Below are 23,248 nucleotides of genomic sequence, written 5' to 3'. Positions count from 1 at the left end.
CTCCAGGTGGTCCCTCTCTGTCTGGCCTCTCCAGGCGTTCCCTCTCTGTCTGGCCTCTCCAGGCGTTCCCTCTCTGTCTGGCCTCTCCAGGCGTTCCCTCTCTGTCTGTCCTCTCCAGGTGGTCCATCTCTGTCTTCCCTCCATGAACTCCAGAGTCCTTCTCTCTGGGCTTCAACCTGCAGGGAGGGACATGAACTTCCTTTGCTTTCCTCCAACAGAGACACAACTTGGCCCTTGGCAATGATGCTCCCTCCCACTGTCGTAACTTCCCTCTCACTCTGGTCTGACCTGAGTCTTTCACTCTCTCAATTCAAAAGGGCTTCCTTGGAATTGGGAAACATATGTTTACATTGCCAAAGCCAATCTCTGCCTTTCTTCTTGGGATCCCATTTGTCAAAGGTGCGCTCGCACAAAAAAATACTTTAAACATTGTGTGTGCCAGTTTTCTCAGAGAGGTTGTTAGTTACTTTACAGTATTGCTGTGTGATAGGAGCTCAAAGCTGAAACTCTACTCAGACACTACTACTAAAACTCTACTCAGACACTACTACTAAAACTCTACTCAGACACTACTACTAAAACTCTACTCAGACACTACTACTAAAACTCTACTCAGATACTACTACTAAAACTCTACTCAGACACTACTACTAAAACTCTACTCAGACACTACTACTAAACACACAATTCAATCTCTACTCAGATACTACTACTAAACACAGGATTAAATCTCTACTCAGACACTACTACTAAAAACTCTACTCAGATACTACTACTAAACACACAATTCAATCTCTGCTCAGACACAACTACTAAACACAGGATTAAATCTCTGCCCAGACACGGTCAGATAGTTAGATGTTGTTTGCCTGTACTTTATACTCTATGTTTACTCTCCAATCAGGTGAATTATAGACTTTAATTGAATTGACTGCCTCTACTAACTACAGAGTCATAACGTCAATGTTTCCTGCTATGCTTCTCCATGACAACGTCTTGTAAGTCTGTAATTAGTTCATCTGTTCTGACGATATCAAGCTCCCTGCTTCACCTCAGTATAGTGGGCTCATCTATATCCCAGTTCTGTACGAACACACACACACACACATGCGCGCACAAACACACACACACACACATACACATGCGCGCACAAACACACACACACACATACACACGCACACACATACACACACAAGCGCGCACACTTTCACACACACACGCAAACACGCGCTCACAGACACACGCGCACACACACACACGTGCACACATACACACATACACACGCACACACACATACACACACACACACACACAGACACACGCACACAGACACACGCGCACAGACACACGCGCACACACACGTGCACACATACACACGCACACACACATACACACAGACACACGCGCACAGACACATGCGCACACACACGCACACACACAGACACATGCGCACACACACGCACACACACACACACACACAGACACACAGACACACACACACTCTGTCTGAGGGGTTTTCCACATTACTCTGTAATGAGATCACAGTGTTTTCCTTCGTCACTGATGTGTTTCTCTCTCTCTCATTCCGGTTATAAATGAACGACTCCAACTGTGCTTTCCTCTCTCTGTAGCAGCATGACGATAATGATCTGGACAGAACTTATTATTTAGTCCTTTTCCAACAACCCTTCGTCCATTACGGTCTGGACTGGGCCTGGGTATAGAGCCTTGTGTGTGTGTGTGTGTGTGTGTGTGTGTGTGTGTGTGTGTGTGTGTGTGTGTGTGTGTGTGTGTGTGTGTGTGTGTCTGTGTGTGTGTGCGTGTGTGTGCATGTGTCTGTGCGCGTGTGTCTGTGTGTATGTGTGTGTGCGTGTGTATGTGTGCACATGTGTGTGTGTGCGCGTGTGTGTGTGTGTGTGTGTATGTGTGTGTGCGTGTGTGTGTGTGTGTGTGTGTGTGTGCGTGTGTGTGTGTGTCAGGGTAGCCCGGTCTGCATCTTTACGGTGGGGAAACAGATTTGTCATCGAGTGTTTAACCATCTCTGACATAACGTGGAGTCTGATGTCTCCAACCCAGCAGTGATCAGCTGAGTGATTAGTTTACTGTCTCTAACCCAGCAGTGATCAGCTGAGTGATTTGTTTACTGTCTCTAACCCAGCAGTGATCAGCTGAGTGATTAGTTTACTGTCTCTAACCCATCAGTGAGCAGCTGAGTGATTAGTTTACTGTCTCTAACCCAGCAGTGATCAGCTGAGTGATTCGTTTACTGTCTCTAACCCAGCAGTAATCAGCTGAGTGATTCGTTTACTGTCTCTAACCCAGCAGTGATCAGCTGAGTGATTAGTTTACTGTCTCTAACCCAGCAGTGATCAGCTGAGTGATTTGTTTACGGTCTCTAACCCAGCAGTGATCAGCTGAGTGATTAGTTTACTGTCTCTAACCCAGCAGTGATCAGCTGAGTGATTAGTTTACTGTCTCTAACCCAGCAGTGATCAGCTGAGTGATTAGGTTACTGTCTCTAACCCAGCAGTGATCAGCTGAGTGATTACTTTACTGTCTCTAACCCAGCAGTGATCAGCTGAGTGATTAGTTTACTGTTTCTAACCCAGCAGTGATCAGCTGAGTGATTAATTTACTGGCTCTAACCCAGCAGTGATCAGCTGAGTGATTAGGTTACTGTCTCTAACCCAGCAGTGATCAGCTGAGTGATTACTTTACTGTCTCTAACCCAGCAGTGATCAGCTGAGTGATTAGTTTACTGTCTCTAACCCAGCAGTGATCAGCTGAGTGATTAGTTTACTGTCTCTAACCCAGCAGTGATCAGCTGCGTGTTAGATATTGCCCACTGCTCTCTTTCTGTTCTCGTTGCTTTTCAACTCTGAACTTACTCATCTCTAAATAGGGAATACAGTAAGATGAATTGAAGATGAAATGAAGACTCCGGGATGATGACCTTTTAGGCTGAGTTCCTCTGTCCAGTGACTGTGTTCATCTTAATGTTTTATTTTTATTGGCAAGTCTGAGATGTGGCTTTTTCTTTGCAACTCTGCCTAGAAGCCCAGCATCCCAGAGTCGCCTCTCCACTGTTAACGTTGAGACTGGTGCTTTGCGGGTACTATTTAATGAAGCTGCCAGTTGAGGACTTGTTAGGCGTTTGTTTCTCAAACTAGACACTCTAATGTACTTGTCCTCTTGCTCAGTTGTGCACCGGGGCCTCCCACTACTCTTTCTATTCTGGTTAAAACCAGTTTGCTCTGTTCTGTGAAGGGAGTAGTACACAGCGTTGTACGAGATCTTCAGTTTCTTGGCAATTTCTCGCATGGAAAAGCCTTAATTTCTCAGAAGAAGAATAGACTGATGAGTTACAGAAGAAAGTTCTTTGTTTCTGGCCATTTTGAGCCTGTAATCGAACCCACAAATGCTGATGCTCCAGATACTCAACTAGTCTAGAGGCCAATATTATTGCATCTTTAATCAGCACGACAGTTTTCAGCTGTGTTAACATAATTGCAAAAGGGTTTTCTAATGATCAATTATCCTTTTTAAATTATAAACTTGGATTAGCTAACACAACATGCCATTGGAACACAGGAGTGATGGTTGCTGATAATGGGCCTCTGTACGCCCATGTAGATATTCCATAAAAAAATCTGCCGTTTCCAGCTACAATAGTCATTTACAACATTAACAATGTCTACACTGTATTTCTGACCAATTTGATGTTATATTAATAGACAAATGTTTTTGCTTTTCTTTCAAAAACAAGGACATTTCTAAGTGACCCCAAACTTTTGAACAGTGGTGTGCCTCTGTATATATTTTTTTATTTAACAAGGCAAGTCAGTTAAGAAAAATATCTTATTTTCAATGATGGCCTAGGAACATTGGGTTAACTGTCTTGTTCAGGGACAGAACAGCTTGTCAGATCGGGGATTTGACCTTTCAACCTTTCGGTTACTAGGCCAATGCTCTAACCACTAGGCTACCCTGCCACCCCATGCCTCTGTATATACCCCTACCTCTGTATATACCCTACCTCTATATATACCCCTACCTCTGTATATACCCTTACCTCTGTATATACCCCTAACTCTGTATATACCCCTAACTCTGTATATACCCCTACCTCTGTATATACCCCTACCTCTGTATATACCCTACCTCTGTATATACCCTACCTCTGTATATACCCTTACCTCTGTATATACCCTTACCTCTGTATATACCCCTACCTCTGTATATACCCCTACCTCTGTATATACCCTTACCTCTGTATATACCCTACCTCTGTATATACCCTTACCTCTGTATATACCCCTACCTCTGTATATACCCTTACCTCTGTATATACCCTACCTCCGTATATACCCTACCTCTGTATATACCCTTACCTCTGTATATACCCTACCTCTGTATATACCCTTACCTCTGTATATACCCCTACCTCTGTATATACCCTTACCTCTGTATATACCCTACCTCTGTATATACCCTTACCTCTGTATATACCCCTACCTCTGTATATACCCTTACCTCTGTATATACCCTTACCTCTGTATATACCCTACCTCTGTATATACCCTACCTCTGTATATACCCTACCTCTGTATATACCCTTACCTCTGTATATACCCTACCTCTGTATATACCCTACCTCTGTATATACCCTACCTCTGTATATACCCCTACCTCTGTATATACCCTTACCTCTGTATATACCCTACCTCTGTATATACCCTTACCTCTGTATATACCCCTACCTCTGTATATACCCTTACCTCTGTATATACCCTTACCTCTGTATATACCCTACCTCTGTATATACCCTTACCTCTGTATATACCCCTACCTCTGTATATACCCTTACCTCTGTATATACCCTTACCTCTGTATATACCCTACCTCTGTATATACCCTACCTCTGTATATACCCTACCTCTGTATATACCCTTACCTCTGTATATACCCTACCTCTGTATATACCCTACCTCTGTATATACCCCTACCTCTGTATATACCCCTACCTCTGTATATACCCTACCTCTGTATATACCCTTACCTCTGTATATACCCTTACCTCTGTATATACCCTACCTCTGTATATACCCTACCTCTGTATATACCCTTACCTCTGTATATACCCCTACCTCTGTATATACCCCTACCTCTGTATATACCCCTACCTCTGTATATACCCCTACCTCTGTATATACCCTTACCTCTGTATATACCCCTACCTCTGTATATACCCCTACCTCTGTATATACCCCTACCTCTGTATATACCCCTACCTCTGTATATACCCCTACCTCTGTATATACCCTACCTCTGTCATCACTTCAAAACAGTTCGTTGAAACGGACTGTTTTGTCCTTGATTTCAACTACTGCATCTCAGATTCACATCACTGTAGTTCCATTACGTTCCACATTTGCTCCTGTTGTTGCAGTGTAGCAGATAAGTTATCCAAAAAGAAGCCAGACTAACTACAGACTAACTAGAAACCAAAGCCATGTAAACAGAATAAACATCAAACTTACTGGTTTTCCGAGCCAGCTGATTGGTGGAGGTCGATGTCACCTGTCCTTTGATTCCTCTGTAGTCCCGCTTCTCCCAAGATGCATTGCTCTCTCTGTTGCCGGTGTCCACATCCCTACCCTGCCCCCCCTGAAGGGACTTCTTCCCCCCACCTGGGCTCCAGCTTACCCCCCTCCTCACAGACATATGACCCCTCTCCGTCTCCATCTCTACACCCAGGAAGGTGCCTCGGTCTGGGGGAGCTTTGCTGCTCTGCTGGGGAGTTCTGGAGCCTCTCTTGTTCTCCTCTGGTCCACAGTTTCTGTCTCTTCTTCTACCCAGACCGACTGCAGCCCCCCTAGCTTGGTCTGTATGTCAGTTTGAGGATCACCGTTTGGGGAGTGTTTGGAGAAAAAAAGAGAATCACCAGTGGGGATAAGGAGAATCTTAGCTGTCCATATTGCTTCTCCGACCGCTGGACATTTCTCTTTCTGTAGTAATCCTCCTTAATGTTTCCTTTAGTCCTTTAGCCTTGTAGCTAGCAGGGAGGGAGGCTGACGGACGGGAGAAGTGTGCTGTTCCTCTGGTTCTGACACACTGTTACTACACAGTATTACTCAGGACTTACCAGAAACAGTACCAGGGACCTCCTGGGAGACGAAAGCAGGCTGGGAGTTCCACAGACACAGAGCACATGGACCACAGCCAAGACGCTTTCACAATAACGATGTGCTCCACTGCAAATCTCCAGCTGAAGAAGAAGGACTGATCAAACATTCCTATTTCTGTTTGTGTCTGTCTTCCCTGCCTCTCAATCTTTTTCTTTCTCCAAAAACCCAGACGCTTCTCGTCTCTTCCTCACCCCTAATTCTTTCTCCAAAAACCCAGACGCTTCTCGTCTCTTCCTCACCCCTTTTTTCTTTCAATCTTTCTTTTGTTTTTCTTTCTTAGTCCAGCCACAGAAACATGCCTGTTGACTGCATTGCAATCTCTACTAGACAGATCATTTTTCGTGTTGAGAAAGCGAGCAGCTCTTTATCTTGGAAGACCATTACTCAACAACAACGAGAATGGTGGTGACAGTGGTGGAAATGTTTCAAAGCTTCCTGCTGTTTGGTTCGGACGAAGTGAGAAACAGCATTTCACTCTAGAAAGGTCACCGCTAAGAGCAGTCAGGTTCGCCGACCTCCGCTGGCCGATATCTCATCCAGGTGGCTTCCTGTGTGAGAGTCACATACATTAAAGTCTATACACTAAGTTTAGAAAACCTTCTATCAACAGAATAATTGATATCTTCCAAGGAGTTGGACTTTTAATCACTCGGGAGTCGAGGAGGGAGTCGAGGAGGGAGTCGAGCAGGGAGTCGAGCAGGGAGTCGAGAAGGGAGTCGACGAGAAGGGAGTCAAGCAGGGAGTCGAGCAGGGAGTCGACGAGAAGGGAGTCGAGCAGGGAGTCGAGCAGGGAGTCGAGCAGGGAGTCGAGCAGGGAGTCGACGAGCAGGGAGTCGAGCAGGAAGTCGAGCAGGGAGTCGAGCAGGGAGTCGACGAGGAGGGAGTCGAGCAGGGAGTCGAGCAGGGAGGGAGTCAAGCAGGGAGTTGAGCAGGGAGTCGAGCAGGGAGTCGACGAGGAGGGAGTCGAGCAGGGGGTCGACGAGGAGGGAGTCGAGCAGGGAGTCGAGCAGGGAGTCGACGAGGAGGGAGTCAAGCAGGGAGTTGAGCAGGGAGTCGAGCAGGGAGTCGAGCAGGGAGTCGACGAGGAGGGAGTCAAGCAGGGAGTCGAGCAGGGAGTCGAGCAGGGAGTCGAGCAGGGGGTCGACGAGGAGGGAGTCGAGCAGGGGGTTGACGAGGAGGTAGTCAAGCAGGGAGTCAAGCAGGGAGTCGAGCAGGGAGTCGAGCAGGGAGTTGACGAGGAGGAAGTCGAGGAGGGAGTCGAGGAGGGAGTCGAGCAGGGAGTCGAGCAGGGAGTCGAGCAGGGAGTCGACGAGGAGGGAGTCAAGCAGGGAGTCGAGCAGGGAGTCGAGCAGGGAGTCGAGCAGGGAGTCGAGCAGGGAGTTGCATTTTAGTCCTGTTGGATGTTGGTTTGGATTAGATGCAGAGACATACAGTATGTTCTCTAAATATACACACATTATCATTATATCCACAAACTGTCATTATATCCATACATTACCATTATATCCATACATTATCATTATATCCACACATTACCATTATATCCACAAACTATCATTATATCCATACATTACCATTATATCCATACACTATCATTATATCCATACACTATCATTATATCCATACACTATCATTATATCCATACACTATCATTATATCCATACACTATCATTATATCCATACATTACCATTATATCCATACACTATCATTATATCCATACATTATCATTATATCCACACATTACCATTATATCCATACATTACCATTATATCCATACACTATCATTATATCCATACACTATCATTATATCCATACATTACCATTATATCCATACATTACCATTATATCCATACACTATCATTATATCCATACACTATCATTATATCCATACACTACCATTATATCCATACACTATCATTATATCCTTACATTACCATTATATCCATACACTATCATTATATCCATACACTACCATTATATCCATACATTACCATTATATCCATACATTACCATTATATCCATACACTATCATTATATCCATACATTACCATTATATCCATACACTATCATTATATCCATACATTACCATTATATCCATACACTATCATTATATCCATACACTATCATTATATCCATACATTACCATTATATCCATACATTACCATTATATCCATACATTACCATTATATCCATACATTACCATTATATCCACAAACTATCATTATATCCATACATTACCATTATATCCATACATTACCATTATATCCATACACTATCATTATATCCATACATTACCATTATATCCATACACTATCATTATATCCATACACTATCATTATATCCATACATTACCATTATATCCATACACTATCATTATATCCATACATTACCATTATATCCATACATTACCATTATATCCATACACTATCATTATATACATACATTACCATTATATCCATACATTACCATTATATCCATACATTACCATTATATCCATACACTATCATTATATCCATACATTATCATTATATCCATACATTACCATTATATCCATACATTACCATTATATCCATACACTATCATTATATCCATACCTTACCATTATATCCATACACTATCATTATATCCATACATTACCATTATATCCATACATTACCATTATATCCATACACTATCATTATATACATACATTACCATTATATCCATACATTACCATTATATCCATACATTACCATTATATCCATACACTATCATTATATCCATACACTATCATTATATCCATACATTACCATTATATCCATACACTATCATTATATCCATACATTACCATTATATCCATACACTATCATTATATCCATACACTATCATTATATCCATACACTATCATTATATCCATACATTACCATTATATCCATACACTATCATTATATCCATACATGACCATTATATCCATACACTATCATTATATCCATACATGACCATTATATCCATACACTATCATTATATCCATACATTACCATTATATCCATACACTATCATTATATCCATACATTACCATTATATCCATACACTATCATTATATCCATACATTACCATTATATCCATACACTATCATTATATCCATACATTACCATTATATCCATACATTACCATTATATCCATACATTACCATTATATCCACAAACTATCATTATATCCATACATTACCATTATATCCATACATTACCATTATATCCATACACTATCATTATATCCATACATTACCATTATATCCATACACTATCATTATATCCATACACTATCATTATATCCATACATTACCATTATATCCATACACTATCATTATATCCATACATTACCATTATATCCATACATTACCATTATATCCATACACTATCATTATATACATACATTACCATTATATCCATACATTACCATTATATCCATACATTACCATTATATCCATACACTATCATTATATCCATACATTATCATTATATCCATACATTACCATTATATCCATACATTACCATTATATCCATACACTATCATTATATCCATACCTTACCATTATATCCATACACTATCATTATATCCATACATTACCATTATATCCATACATTACCATTATATCCATACACTATCATTATATACATACATTACCATTATATCCATACATTACCATTATATCCATACATTACCATTATATCCATACACTATCATTATATCCATACACTATCATTATATCCATACATTACCATTATATCCATACACTATCATTATATCCATACATTACCATTATATCCATACACTATCATTATATCCACACATTACCATTATATCCATACATTACCATTATATCCATACCTTACCGTTAGAGCTGAGGCTCAGGCAGCAGAGTTCAGTTGGTTTATTTAGGTTGTTTCGGGGGGAGATGACAATGTCTATGTTCAGGGAAATAGGTTGTTTATCCAGTCTGGGTGATATTTCAACTGTTCGTCTGGTTGATCTGTCTCTCCAGTCCCTATTGAAGGAGTGAATGGTAAAACATGTTGCTGTAGGATTCAGGGTAAATCTGCTGTTGTCTCGAGAGGCTGATCTCCGCTAGCGCTGGGTCTCCGAGCCCGTGCAGTGTCCCCCAGGGGTACGGAACACTACCACCTGAAAGACGGGAGAAGGAGAAGATCAGTATTCATCTGTAAACTGAATTCAATGGCAGGAAGTGAGGATGGAGCCTTGCCCGGTGGGGGGGGGGGTTCAGAAAGAAGTGCGGCCCACGCCTTTGGCCATCCAGTGCTCCTACGTCTGCACTCCTAGATGTAGAGGGGCCTTTTGTCTCGCCACACCAGCTGGACCTTTCCAGTTCACGTAGGTTCCTTGACGAAAACCTTCAAACCGGTACCTTTTTTTGTGATGAGATGGGTTTCAATTTTTGAACTTTTTCAATAATATATTGTAGATATCAAATTGGAGGGGCACAGTTTATTCGAGGCGTGGCTTTCAGATAGTTGTTTTTTGTCCACCCGTTAGCATAAATGTAATTCTCGTTCATCATGTTAAGATTGAAGACTGCAAATATATATATATAATATTTTATATTTATGCATATTACATATTCTTAAATATAATATTAACATTGTTAATTATATATGGTTATAAAGTGGTAACTATTCCAACTTTGGGAATAACACAGACACTTGGGGAACTAATACGCCTCTGTTAGTCTCGTGGAAGCTACAAAACTATCAGTCTTCAACAACACAACAGAACAGACATTTACTCTAATGGGTGTCCCAAAAATATATCTATCTTAAAGCCCCTGCCAAGCCACGCCTCCACTCCAGGGTTCTTCCAGGAACCCGTTGCTATGGTGAATAATTTAAAGGTTCATCCAAGAACCGCTCAACCAACCGAAAGTGCAAATATGAACCATTGACTAGCAATGGTTCCTTGAGGATCTCCAGGGGTTCACACACACACACACACACACACACACACACACACACACACACACACACACACACACACACACACACACACACACACACACACACACACACACACACACAGTCCTACAGGGGAAAGAACGGTCAGGACATTAAGAGTTGGATGTCAGGAAATCTCACTAAATGACTAAAGCTGCCAACTCTTAGCTTTATCTCTACAGTGCCTTGCGAAAGTATTCGGCCCCCTTGAACTTTGCGACCTTTTGCCACATTTCAGGCTTCAAACACAAAGATATAAACCTGTATTTTTTGTGAAGAATCAACAACAAGTGGGATACAATCATGAAGTGGAACGACATTTATTGGATATTTCAAAAAAATTGAACAAATCAAAAAGTGAAAAATTGGGCGTGCAAAATTATTCAGCCCCTTTACTTTCAGTGCAGCAAAATCTCTCCAGAAGTTCAGTGAGGATCTCTGAATGATCCAATGTTGACCTAAATGACTAATGATGATAAATACAATCCACCTGTGTGCAATCAAGTGTCCGTATAAATGCACCTGCACTGTGATAGTCTCAGAGGTCCGTTAAAAGCGCTGAGAGCATCATGAAGAACAAGGAACACACCAGGCATGTCCGAGATACTGTTGTGAAGAAGTTTAAAGCCGGATTTGGATACAAAAAGATTTCCCAAGCTTTAAACATCCCAAGGAGCACTGTGCAAGCGATAATATTGAAATGGAAGGAGTATCAGACCACTGCAAATCTACCAAGACCTGGCCGTCCCTCTAAACATTCAGCTCATACAAGGAGAAGACTGATCAGAGATGCAGCCAAGAGGCCCATGATCACTCTGGATGAACTGCAGAGATCTACAGCTGAGGTGGGAGACTCTGTCCATAGGACAACAATCAGTCGTATATTGCACAAATCTGGCCTTTATGGAAGTTGCAAGAAGAAAGCCATTTCTTAAAGATATCCATAAAAAGTGTCGTTTAAAGTTTGCCACAAGCCACCTGGGAGACACACCAAACATGTGGAAGAAGGTGCTCTGGTCAGATGAAACCAAAATTGAACTTTTTGGCAACAATGCAAAACGTTATGTTTGGCGTAAAAGCAACACAGCTCATCACAATGAACACACCATCCCCACTGTCAAACATGGTGGTGGCAGCATCATGGTTTGGGCCTGCTTTTCTTCAGCAGGGACAGGGAAGATGGTTAAAATTGATGGGAAGATGGATGGAGCCAAATACAGGACCATTCTGGAAGAAAACCTGATGGAGTCTGCAAAAGACCTGAGACTGGGACGGAGATTTGTCTTCCAACAAGACAATGATCCAAAACATAAAGCAAAATCTACAATGGAATGGTTCAAAAATAAACATATCCAGGTGTTAGAATGGCCAAGTCAAAGTCCAGACCTGAATCCAATCGAGAATCTGTGGAAAGAACTGAAAACTGCTGTTCACAAATGCTCTCCATCCAACCTCACTGAGCTCGAGCTGTTTTGCAAGGAGGAATGGGAAAAAATGTCAGTCTCTCGATGTGCAAAACTGATAGAGACATACCCCAAGCGACTTACAGCTGTAATCGCAGCAAAAGGTGGCGCTACAAAGTATTAACTTAAGGAGGCTGAATAATTTTGCACGCCCAATTTTTCAGTTTTTGATTTGTTAAAAAAGTTTGAAATATCCAATAAATGTCGTTCCACTTCATGATTGTGTCCCACTTGTTGTTGATTCTTCACAAAAAAATACAGTTTTATATCTTTATGTTTGAAACCTGAAATGTGGCAAAAGGTTGCAAAGTTCAAGGGGGCCGAATACTTTCGCAAGGCACTGTACCTCGGACCTGGTGGTGACAGGAGACATATTGTGTTCTATTGCACACAGGAGCTGACAAGGTTCATGTGGATTAATGAATATATGCTTTATCTATACTTCAGTCTCAAGTGTTACAACTGTCACCTATCATGTCTCAGTCTGTAAAGGATTACATTAGACAAGGAGGGTCATGTCTCAGTCTATAAAGGATTACATTAGACAAGGAGGGTCATGTCTCAGTCTATAAAGGATTACATTAGACAAGGAGGGTCATGTCTCAGTCTATAAAGGATTACATTAGACAAGGAGGGTCATGTCTCAGTCTATAAATGATTACATTAGACAAGGAGGGTCATGTCTCAGTCTATAAAGGATTACATTAGACAAGGAGGGTCATGTTTCAGTCTATAAAGGATTACATTAGACAAGGAGGGTCATGTCTCAGTCTATAAAGGATTACATTAGACAAGGAGGGTCATGTCTCAGTATGTAAAGGATTACATTAGACAAGGAGGGTCATGTCTCAGTCTATAAAGGATTACATTAGACAAGGAGGGTCATGTCTCAGTCTATAAAGGATTACATTAGACAAGGAGGGTCATGTTTCAGTCTATAAAGGATTACATTAGACAAGGAGGGTCATGTCTCAGTCTATAAAGGATTACATTAGACAAGGAGGGTCATGTTTCAGTCTATAAAGGATTACATTAGACAAGGAGGGTCATGTCTCAGTCTATAAAGGATTACATTAGACAAGGAGGGTCATGTCTCAGTCTATAAAGGATTACATTAGACAAGGAGGGTCATGTCTCAGTCTATAAAGGATTACATTAGACAAGGAGGGTCATGTCTCAGTCTATAAAGGATTACATTGGACAAGGAGGGTCATGTTTCAGTCTATAAAGGATTACATTAGACAAGGAGGGTCATGTCTCAGTCTATAAAGGATTACATTAGACAAGGAGGGTCATGTCTCAGTCTATAAAGGATTACATTAGACAAGGAGGGTCATGTCTCAGTCTATAAAGGATTACATTAGACAAGGAGGGTCATGTCTCAGTCTATAAAGGATTACATTAGACAAGGAGGGTCATGTCTCAGTCTATAAAGGATTACATTAGACAAGGAGGGTCATGTCTCAGTCTATAAAGGATTACATTAGACAAGGAGGGTCATGTCTCAGTCTATAAAGGATTACATTAGACAAGGAGGGTCATGTCTCAGTCTATAAAGGATTACATTAGACAAGGAGGGTCATGTCTCAGTCTATAAAGGATTACATTAGACAAGGAGGGTCATGTCTCAGTCTATAAAGGATTACATTAGACAAGGAGGGTCATGTTTCAGTCTATAAAGGATTACATTAGACAAGGAGGGTCATGTCTCAGTCTATAAAGGATTACATTAGACAAGGAGGGTCATGTCTCAGTCTATAAAGGATTACATTAGACAAGGAGGGTCATGTCTCAGTCTATAAAGGATTACATTAGACAAGGAGGGTCATGTCTCAGTCTATAAAGGATTACATTAGACAAGGAGGGTCATGTTTCAGTCTATAAAGGATTACATTAGACAAGGAGGGTCATGTCTCAGTCTATAAAGGATTACATTAGACAAGGAGGGTCATGTCTCAGTCTATGATTACATTAGACAAGGAGGGTCATGTCTCAGTCTATAAAGGATTACATTAGACAAGGAGGGTCATGTCTCAGTCTATAAAGGATTACATTAGACAAGGAGGGTCATGTCTCAGTCTATAAAGGATTACATTAGACAAGGAGGGTCATGTCTCAGTCTATAAAGGATTACATTAGACAAGGAGGGTCGTGTCTCAGTCTATAAAGGATTACATTAGACAAGGAGGGTCATGTCTCAGTCTATAAAGGATTACATTAGACAAGGAGGGTCATGTCTCAGTCTATAAAGGATTACATTAGACAAGGAGGGTCATGTCTCAGTCTATAAAGGATTACATTAGACAAGGAGGGTCATGTCTCAGTCTATAAAGGATTACATTAGACAAGGAGGGTCATGTCTCAGTCTATAAAGGATTACATTAGACAAGGAGGGTCATGTCTCAGTCTATAAAGGATTACATTAGACAAGGAGGGTCATGTCTCAGTCTATAAAGGATTACATTAGACAAGGAGGGTCATGTCTCAGTCTATAAAGGATTACATTAGACAAGGAGGGTCATGTCTCAGTCTATAAAGGATTACATTAGACAAGGAGGGTCATGTCTCAGTCTATAAAGGATTACATTAGACAAGGAGGGTCATGTCTCAGTCTATAAAGGATTACATTAGACAAGGAGGGTCATGTCTCAGTCTATAAAGGATTACATTAGACAAGGAGGGTCATGTCTCAGTCTATAAAGGATTACATTAGACAAGAGGGTCAGGAGGGTCATGTCTCAGTCTGTAAAGGATTACATTAGACAAGGAGGGTCATGTCTCAGTATGTAAAGGATTACATTAGACAAGGAGGGTCATGTCTCAGTCTATAAAGGATTACATTAGACAAGGAGGGTCATGTCTCAGTCTATAAAGGATTACATTAGACAAGGAGGGTCATGTCTCAGTCTATAAAGGATTACATTAGACAAGGAGGGTCATGTCTCAGTCTATAAAGGATTACATTAGACAAGGAGGGTCATGTCTCAGTCTATAAAGGATTACATTAGACAAGGAGGGTCATGTCTCAGTCTATAAAGGATTACATTAGACAAGGAGGGTCATGTCTCAGTCTATAAAGGATTACATTAGACAAGGAGGGTCATGTCTCAGTCTATAAAGGATTACATTAGACAAGGAGGGTCATGTCTCAGTCTATAAAGGATTACATTAGACAAGGAGGGTCATGTCTCAGTCTATAAAGGATTACATTAGACAAGGAGGGTCATGTCTCAGTATGTAAAGGATTACATTAGACAAGGAGGGTCATGTCTCAGTCTATAAAGGATTACATTAGACAAGGAGGGTCATGTTTCTCAACCAAATGTATTACAACACCCTGGGACTGTCTGTCTGTCTGTCATGATAGACCTGTGTCTGTGTGTCCCATCCCTGTTCAGACTTGTCTGTCCCCGTTGCGATGGGGGTTCGCCTTGTGCTCTTCAGTCACATTCAACGTGATAGTCAAGAGCTTAGTTACACAGACACAAAGAACAGTGTTGTTTTTGATAACCCCTACAACCCCCCCCCCCCCCCCCACACACACACACACACACACACACACACACACGGAGGTACACACACATCTTCCAAAACAATGCATTTCACTACCCACTGGGCAAAAACCATTGTGATTTGGTTATGCTTTTATATAGTTGAAAGCATACCGTAGTGTTAACACACCGGGACAAACTTTTGGCTTTATTTGTATTTTGTATTGGTATTTATTAAGGAGCCCCATTACTTCCTGCCAAGGCAGCAGCTACTCTTCCTGGGGTTTATTATGGATCCCCATTAGTTCCTGTCAAGGCATCAGCTACTCTTCCTGGGGTTTATTATGGATCCCCATTAGTTCCTGCCAAGGCATCAGCTACTCTTCCTGGAGTTTATTATGGATCCCCATTAGTTCCTGCCAAGGCAGCAGCTACTCTTCCTGGGGTTTATTATGGATCCCCATTAGTTCCTGCCAAGGCAGCAGCTACTCTTCCTGGGGTTTATTATGGATCCCCATTAGTTCCTGCCAAGGCATCAGCTACTCTTCCTGGAGTTTATTATGGATCCCCATTAGTTCCTGCCAAGGCAGCAGCTGCTCTTCCTGGGGTCTGGCAAAATTAAGGCAGTTATATATTTTTTTAAACATTACAATACATTCATTACAGAATTCACACACACTATCGTGCGTGCCCTCAGGGCCCTACTCGACTACCACATATCTACAACAGAAAATCAATGTGTACGTTTGTGTATAATGAGTATCAAATCAAATCAAATTGTATTAGTCACATGCTCCGAATACAACAGGTGTAGACCTTACAGTGAAATACTTACTTGCAAGTCCTTTTCCAACAATATAGTTTAAAAAAATATGAATAAGAATAAGAAATTAAAGTAACAAGGAATTAAACAGCAGCAGTAAATTAACAATAGCAAGACTATATACAGGGGGTACCGGTACAGAGTCAATGTGGAGGTTATATACAGGGGGATACCTGTGCAGAGTCAATGTGGAGACAATATACAGGGGGATACCTGTGCAGAGTCAATGTGGAGGCTATATACAGGGGGTACCGGTACAGAGTCAATGTGGAGGCTATATACAGGGGGATACCGGTACAGAGTCAATGTGGAGGCTATATACAGGGGGATACCGGTACAGAGTCAATGTGGAGGCTATATACAGGGGGTACCGGTACAGAGTCAATGTGGAGGCTATATACAGGGGGATACCGGTACAGAGTCAATGTGGAGACAATATACAGGGGGGTACCGGTACAGAGTCAATGTGGAGGCTATATACAGGGGGGTACCGGTACAGAGTCAATGTGGAGGCTATATACAGGGGGGTACCGGTACAGAGTCAATGTGGAGACAATATACAGGGGGGTACCGGTACAGAGTCAATGTGGAGGCTATATACAGGGGGTTACCGGTACAGAGTCAATGTGGAGGCTATATACAGGGGGGTACCGGTACAGAGTCAATGTGGAGACTATATACAGGGGGCACCGGTACAGAGTCAATGCGTGGGGTCACTGGTTATTTGAGGTAATATGTAGGTAGAGTTATTAAAGTGACTGCATAGATGATAAGAACAGAGAGTAGCAGGGGTGTTGATTCGATGTTCAGGTGTCTTATGGCTTGTGGGTAGAAGCTGTTTAGAAGCCTTTTGGACCTGGACTTGGCGCTCCGGTACCGCTTGCCGTGCGGTAGCAGGCAGAACAGTCTATGACTAGGGTGGCTGGGGACTTTGACAATTTTTATTGCCTGACACCGCCTGGTATAGAGGTCCTGGATGGCAAGAAGCTTGGTCCCGGTGATGTACTGGGCTGTTCGCTCTACCTTCTGTAGTGTCTGGCGGTCGGTGGCCAAGCAGTTGTCGTACCAGGCAGTGATACAACAAGTCAGGAAGCTCTTGATGGTGCAGCTGTAGAACCTTTTGAGAATCTGAGGACACATGCCAAATCTTTTCATTCTCCTGAGGGGGAATAGGTTTTGTTGTGCACCCTTCACGACTGTCTTGGTGTGCTTGGACCATGTTAGTTTGCTGGTGATGTGGACACCAAGGAACTTGAAGCTCTCAACCTACTCCACTGCAGCCCCGTTGATGAGAATGGGGGCGTGCTCGGTCCTCTTTTTTCTGTAGACAGGTAACTCTTTATCAACAAGGAATGAGGGGTGGTGATGCCATAACACATACGTTTTTTCAGCAGCAGACTATGATCGATAATGTCAAAAGCCTCAGTGAAGTCTAACAAAACAGCCCCTGCAATAATTTTTATCATAAATATCTCTCAGCCAATCATCAGTCATTTTGTGTAAGTGCTGTGCTTGTTGAGTGTCCTTCCCTATAAGCGTGCTGAAAGTCTGTTTACAGTAAAACAGCATTGTTGTCTGGTCAAACACAGGCTGATTGGTCGGCTATTTGAGCCAGTAAAGGGGTCTTTACTATTCTTGGGTAGTGGAATGACTTGAGCTTCCCTCCAGGCCTGAGGGCACACGCTCTCTCGTAGGCTTAGATTGAAGACATGGAAAATAGGAGTGGCATTATCGTCCCCTATTATCCTGATTCATTTTCCATCCAGGTTGTCAGACTGCGGTGGCTTGTCATTGTTGATAGACAAGAACAACAACAACAACAACAATCACCTGTTCCGCACTCACTTTATGGAATTCAAATGTACAATTAGTGTCATTGATCAATGTATCTGCCAAATATTACCCAATGCTCAACGTTCAAACAAAATGTTCTGCCCAGCGGGTACCTGATGTGTCGGCACTGAGACCGATATGAGAAGAGGAAGAAGGGTTTTATTGTTTAGAACACAATGGCTGCTTAACAAATTGCACCCTATTCCCTATATAGTGCACTACTTGCACTTTTGACAAGGGCCCATAGTAGGGCAGTGTACGGGGTGGCATTAGGGACACGTGTAATGACAAGAGCTCTCTTTGATTCCTATTGATGTGTTTTAAGGAGGGAGGACAGACATACACTACATGACCCGAAGAACATCTCATTCCAAAAACTATGAGCATTAATATGGAGTTGGTCCCTTTACTGCTATAACGGCCTCAGCTCCTCTGGGAAGGAGATGTTGGAACATTGCTGCTATAACAGCCTCAGCTCCTCTGGGAAGAAGATGTTGGAACATTGCTGCTATAACAGCCTCAGCTCCTCTGGGAAGGAGATGTTGGAACATTGCTGCTATAACAGCCTCCACTCTTATGGGAAGGAGATGTTGGAACATTGCTGCTATAATAGTCTCCACTCTTCTGGGAAGGCTTTCCACTAGATGTAGGAACATTGCTGCTATAACAGCCTCCACTCTTCTGGGAAGGCTTTCCACTAGATGTAGGAACATTGCTGCTATAACAGCCTCCACTCTTCTGGGAAGGAGATGTTGGAACATTGCTGCTATAATAGTCTCCACTCTTCTGGGAAGGCTTTCCACTAGATGTAGGAACATTGCTGCTATAACAGCCTCCACTCTTCTGGGAAGGCTTTCCACTAGATGTAGGAACATTGCTGCTATAACAGCCTCCACTCTTCTGGGAAGGCTTTCCACTAGATGTTGGAACATTGCTGCTATAACAGCCTCCACTCTTCTGGGAAGGCTTTCCACTAGATGTTGGAACATTGCTGCTATAACAGCCTCCACTCTTCTGGGAAGGCTTTCCACTAGATGTTGGAACATTGCTGCTATAACAGCCTCCACTCTTCTGGAAAGGCTTTCCACTAGATGTTGGAACATTGCTGCTATAACAGCCTCCACTCTTCTGGAAAGGCTTTCCACTAGATGTTGTAACATTGCTGCTATAACAGCCTCCACTCTTCTGGGAAGGCTTTCCACTAGATGTTGGAACATTGCTGCTATAACAGCCTCCACTCTTCTGGGAAGGCTTTCCACTAGATGTTGGAACATTGCTGCTATAACAGCCTCCACTCTTCTGGGAAGGCTTTCCACTAGATGTTGGAACATTGCTGCTATAACAGCCTCCACTCTTCTGGGAAGGCTTTCCACTAGATGTTGGAACATTGCTGCTATAACAGCCTCCACTCTTCTGGGAAGGCTTTCCACTAGATGTTGGAACATTGCTGTGGGGGACTTGCTTCCATTCAGCCACAAGAGCATTAATGAGGTTGATCGTCTGATGTTTGGCAGATCAGGCCTGGCTCGCAGATGACTTTCCAACTCATCCCAAAGGTGTTCGATGGGGTTGAGGTCAGGGCTCTGTGCAGGACAGTCAAGTTCTCCCACACTGATCTTGATAAGCCATTTCTGTATGGACCTCGCTTTGTGCACGGGAACATTGTCATGCTGAAACAGGAAAGGGCCTTCCCCAAACTGTTGCAACAAAGATGGAAGCACAGAATCATCTAGAATGTCATTGTTTGCTGGAGCGTTAATATTTCCCTTCACTGGAACTAAGGGGTACAAACCATGAAAAACAGCCCCAGACCATTATTCCTCCTCCACCAAACATTACAGTTGGAACTATGCATTGGGGGCAGGTAGTGTTCTCCTGGCATCCGCCAAACCCAGATTCGTTCGTTGGACTACCAGATGGTGAAAATTGATTCATCACTCAAGATAATGCATTTCCACTACTACTATAGTTCAGTCGCGGCGATCTTTACACCACCCCTGCCGACGCTTGGCATTACGTATAGGGAGATCTTAGGATTGTGTGCCGCTGCTTGGGCCATGGAAAACCATTTTTTTTTAAACTCCAGACGTACAGTTCTTGTGCTGAAGTTGCTTTCCAGATGCAGTTTAGAACTCGGTAGTGAGTGTTACAACTGAGGACAGACGATTGTTACGCACTGTTCTGCGCTCTGTTCTGTGAGCTTGTGTGGCCTACCACTTTGCGGCTGAGCCGTTGTTGCTCCTAGACGTGTTTCCACGTCACAGTAACAGCACTTACAGTTGTAGCAGGGCAGAAATTTGACGATGTGACTTGTTGTGAAGGTGGCATCCTATGACGGTGCCATGTTGAAATTCACTGAGCTTTTCAGTGAAGACATTCTACTGCCATTGTTTGTCTATGGAGATTGCAGGGCTATTGCGCTCGATTGTATACACCGAAGCCACTCATTTAAAGAGGGGTCCACATACTTTTGAATATATAGTGTATACGTTGATCAATTGTTAAGGGCTTGTAAGTAAGCATTTCACGGTAAGGTCTACACCTGTGACAAATAACATTTGATTTGATTTGATTTGAACCTTTGAACCTTTATATAGAAATCTTTGGGAAAGCTTTAGAGAAAGTCTGGCACAGCAGAAAACAACATCAAAACGTCTCAATGTATATCCCCCAAGTCCTGCACTCTAAAACCTCTGTGTTTCTCCTGATTCATAACTTCACAATCCAGACGATTTAAGCAGAACATAAAAATAACCTTAAACTCTGAACTCCACAACATCTGTTTTGTGTCCCTAATTCCAACATTCATAACTACCAAATAAATCCACAGTCATGCTGCTTGGATGAATTCCACAAACATGAACGTGTCTTATTATATCCCTCGAATCCTGAACTGAACCGTACAAACCTCGTGTTTGTGCTTATTACTCAGAACTACCAGCAAATCCACCAGTTGAGGTTGTGTAAAGTCTCGTTATGCGGGAGATTTGGTTCTGGGTACTGACATTAGGTTTTGGATGTGAGGTGAGGTGTAATTGTGGATTTTGAAGTTTAGGAATATCTCCCTTCCCAACTCTGACTCCATCGTCCCCTGACTCCATCGCACCCTGGCCCCATCACACCCTGGCCCCATCACACCCTGGCCCCATCACACCCTGGCCCCATCACAACCTGGCCCCATCACACCCTGGCCCCATCACACCCTGGCCCCATCACACCCTGACCCCATCACACCCTGGCCCCATCACACCCTGACCCCATCACCACCTGACCCCATCACCACCTGACCCCATCGCACCCTGACCCCATCACACCCTGACCCCATCGCTCCCTGGCCCCATCACACCCTGACCGCATCACACCCTGACCCCATCACCTCCTGAACCATCAACTCCTGACTCCATCACACCCTGACCCCTTCACACCCTGACCCATCACACCCTGGCCCCATCACACCCTGACTCCATCGCACCCTGGCCCCATCACCTACTGACTCCATCGCCCCCTGGCCCCATCACACCCTGACCCCATCGCCCCATGACCCCATCACACCCTGACCTCATCACACCCTGACCCCATCACACCTGACCCCATCGCACCCTGACCCCATCACACCCTGACCCCATCACCACCTGACCCATCACACCCTGGCCCCATCACACCCTGACCCCATAACACCCTGACCCCATCACACCCTGACTCCATCACACCCTGGCCCCATCACACCCTGACTCCATCACACCCTGACCCCATCACACCCTGACCCATCACACCCTGGCCCCATCACACCCTGACTCCATCGCACCCTGGCCCCATCACCTCCTGACTCCATCGCCCCCTGACCCCATCACCACCTGACCCATCACACCCTGGCCCCATCACACCCTGACCCCATCGCCCTCTGACCCCATCACTCCCTGACCCCATCACCGGCAATCTCCGATCCCGTTTGTACGCAGCCGAAGCACCTACCCACAGGTGCGCCATGCGGCTTTGCCTAACGGGGAAAGGGAGGGTGGAGCTCGTGGGGCGCAACCCAGTTAAATAAAGATGAAATATAATACAACATAAAACTAATAAAGATCTAAGGATATAATTTACAGTGTCTGTCCCCTCAGGCTGCATGGGAGAGTAGTCACATATTTCCAGTACGCCTCCACCCTATGATGAATATACAGTGCTGTCCTACAGTTCACCTGTCTGTCATCTTCCCCTTACAGTGCTGTCCTACAGTTCACCTGTCTGTCATCTTCCCCTTACAGTGCTGTCCTACAGTTCACCTGTCTGTCATCTTCCCCTTACAGTGCTGTCCTACAGTTCACCTGTCTGTCATCTTCCCCTTACAGTGCTGTCCAACAGTTCACCTGTCTGTCATCTTCCCTTTACAGTGCTGTCCTACAGTTCACCTGTCTGTCATCTTCCCCTTACAGTGCTGTCCTACAGTTCACCTGTCTGTCATCTTCC

The 23,248-nt window shown here is 43.3% G+C and overlaps 1 protein-coding gene across 1 annotated transcript in view; it reads right to left on the bottom strand.

The window, feature by feature from the left end:
* Positions 1-23,248, bottom strand: part of LOC135526784 (synaptopodin-like) — a 51,845-nt gene that overhangs the window by 24,051 nt on the left and 4,546 nt on the right. The window contains exons 2-3 of the mRNA XM_064955441.1: positions 10,062-10,350; positions 5,541-6,736 (exon numbers count right to left, since the gene is read on the bottom strand). Coding sequence (XP_064811513.1) covers positions 5,541-5,745 — 205 coding nt within the window. The 5' untranslated portion in view covers positions 5,746-6,736; positions 10,062-10,350. The remainder of the gene's footprint in view (positions 1-5,540; positions 6,737-10,061; positions 10,351-23,248) is intronic.

This window comes from Oncorhynchus masou, chromosome 32 (genome assembly GCF_036934945.1).
Source record: "Oncorhynchus masou masou isolate Uvic2021 chromosome 32, UVic_Omas_1.1, whole genome shotgun sequence".
NCBI lineage: Eukaryota > Metazoa > Chordata > Actinopteri > Salmoniformes > Salmonidae > Oncorhynchus > Oncorhynchus masou.
This window is presented reverse-complemented; position numbering and strand designations above follow the sequence as displayed.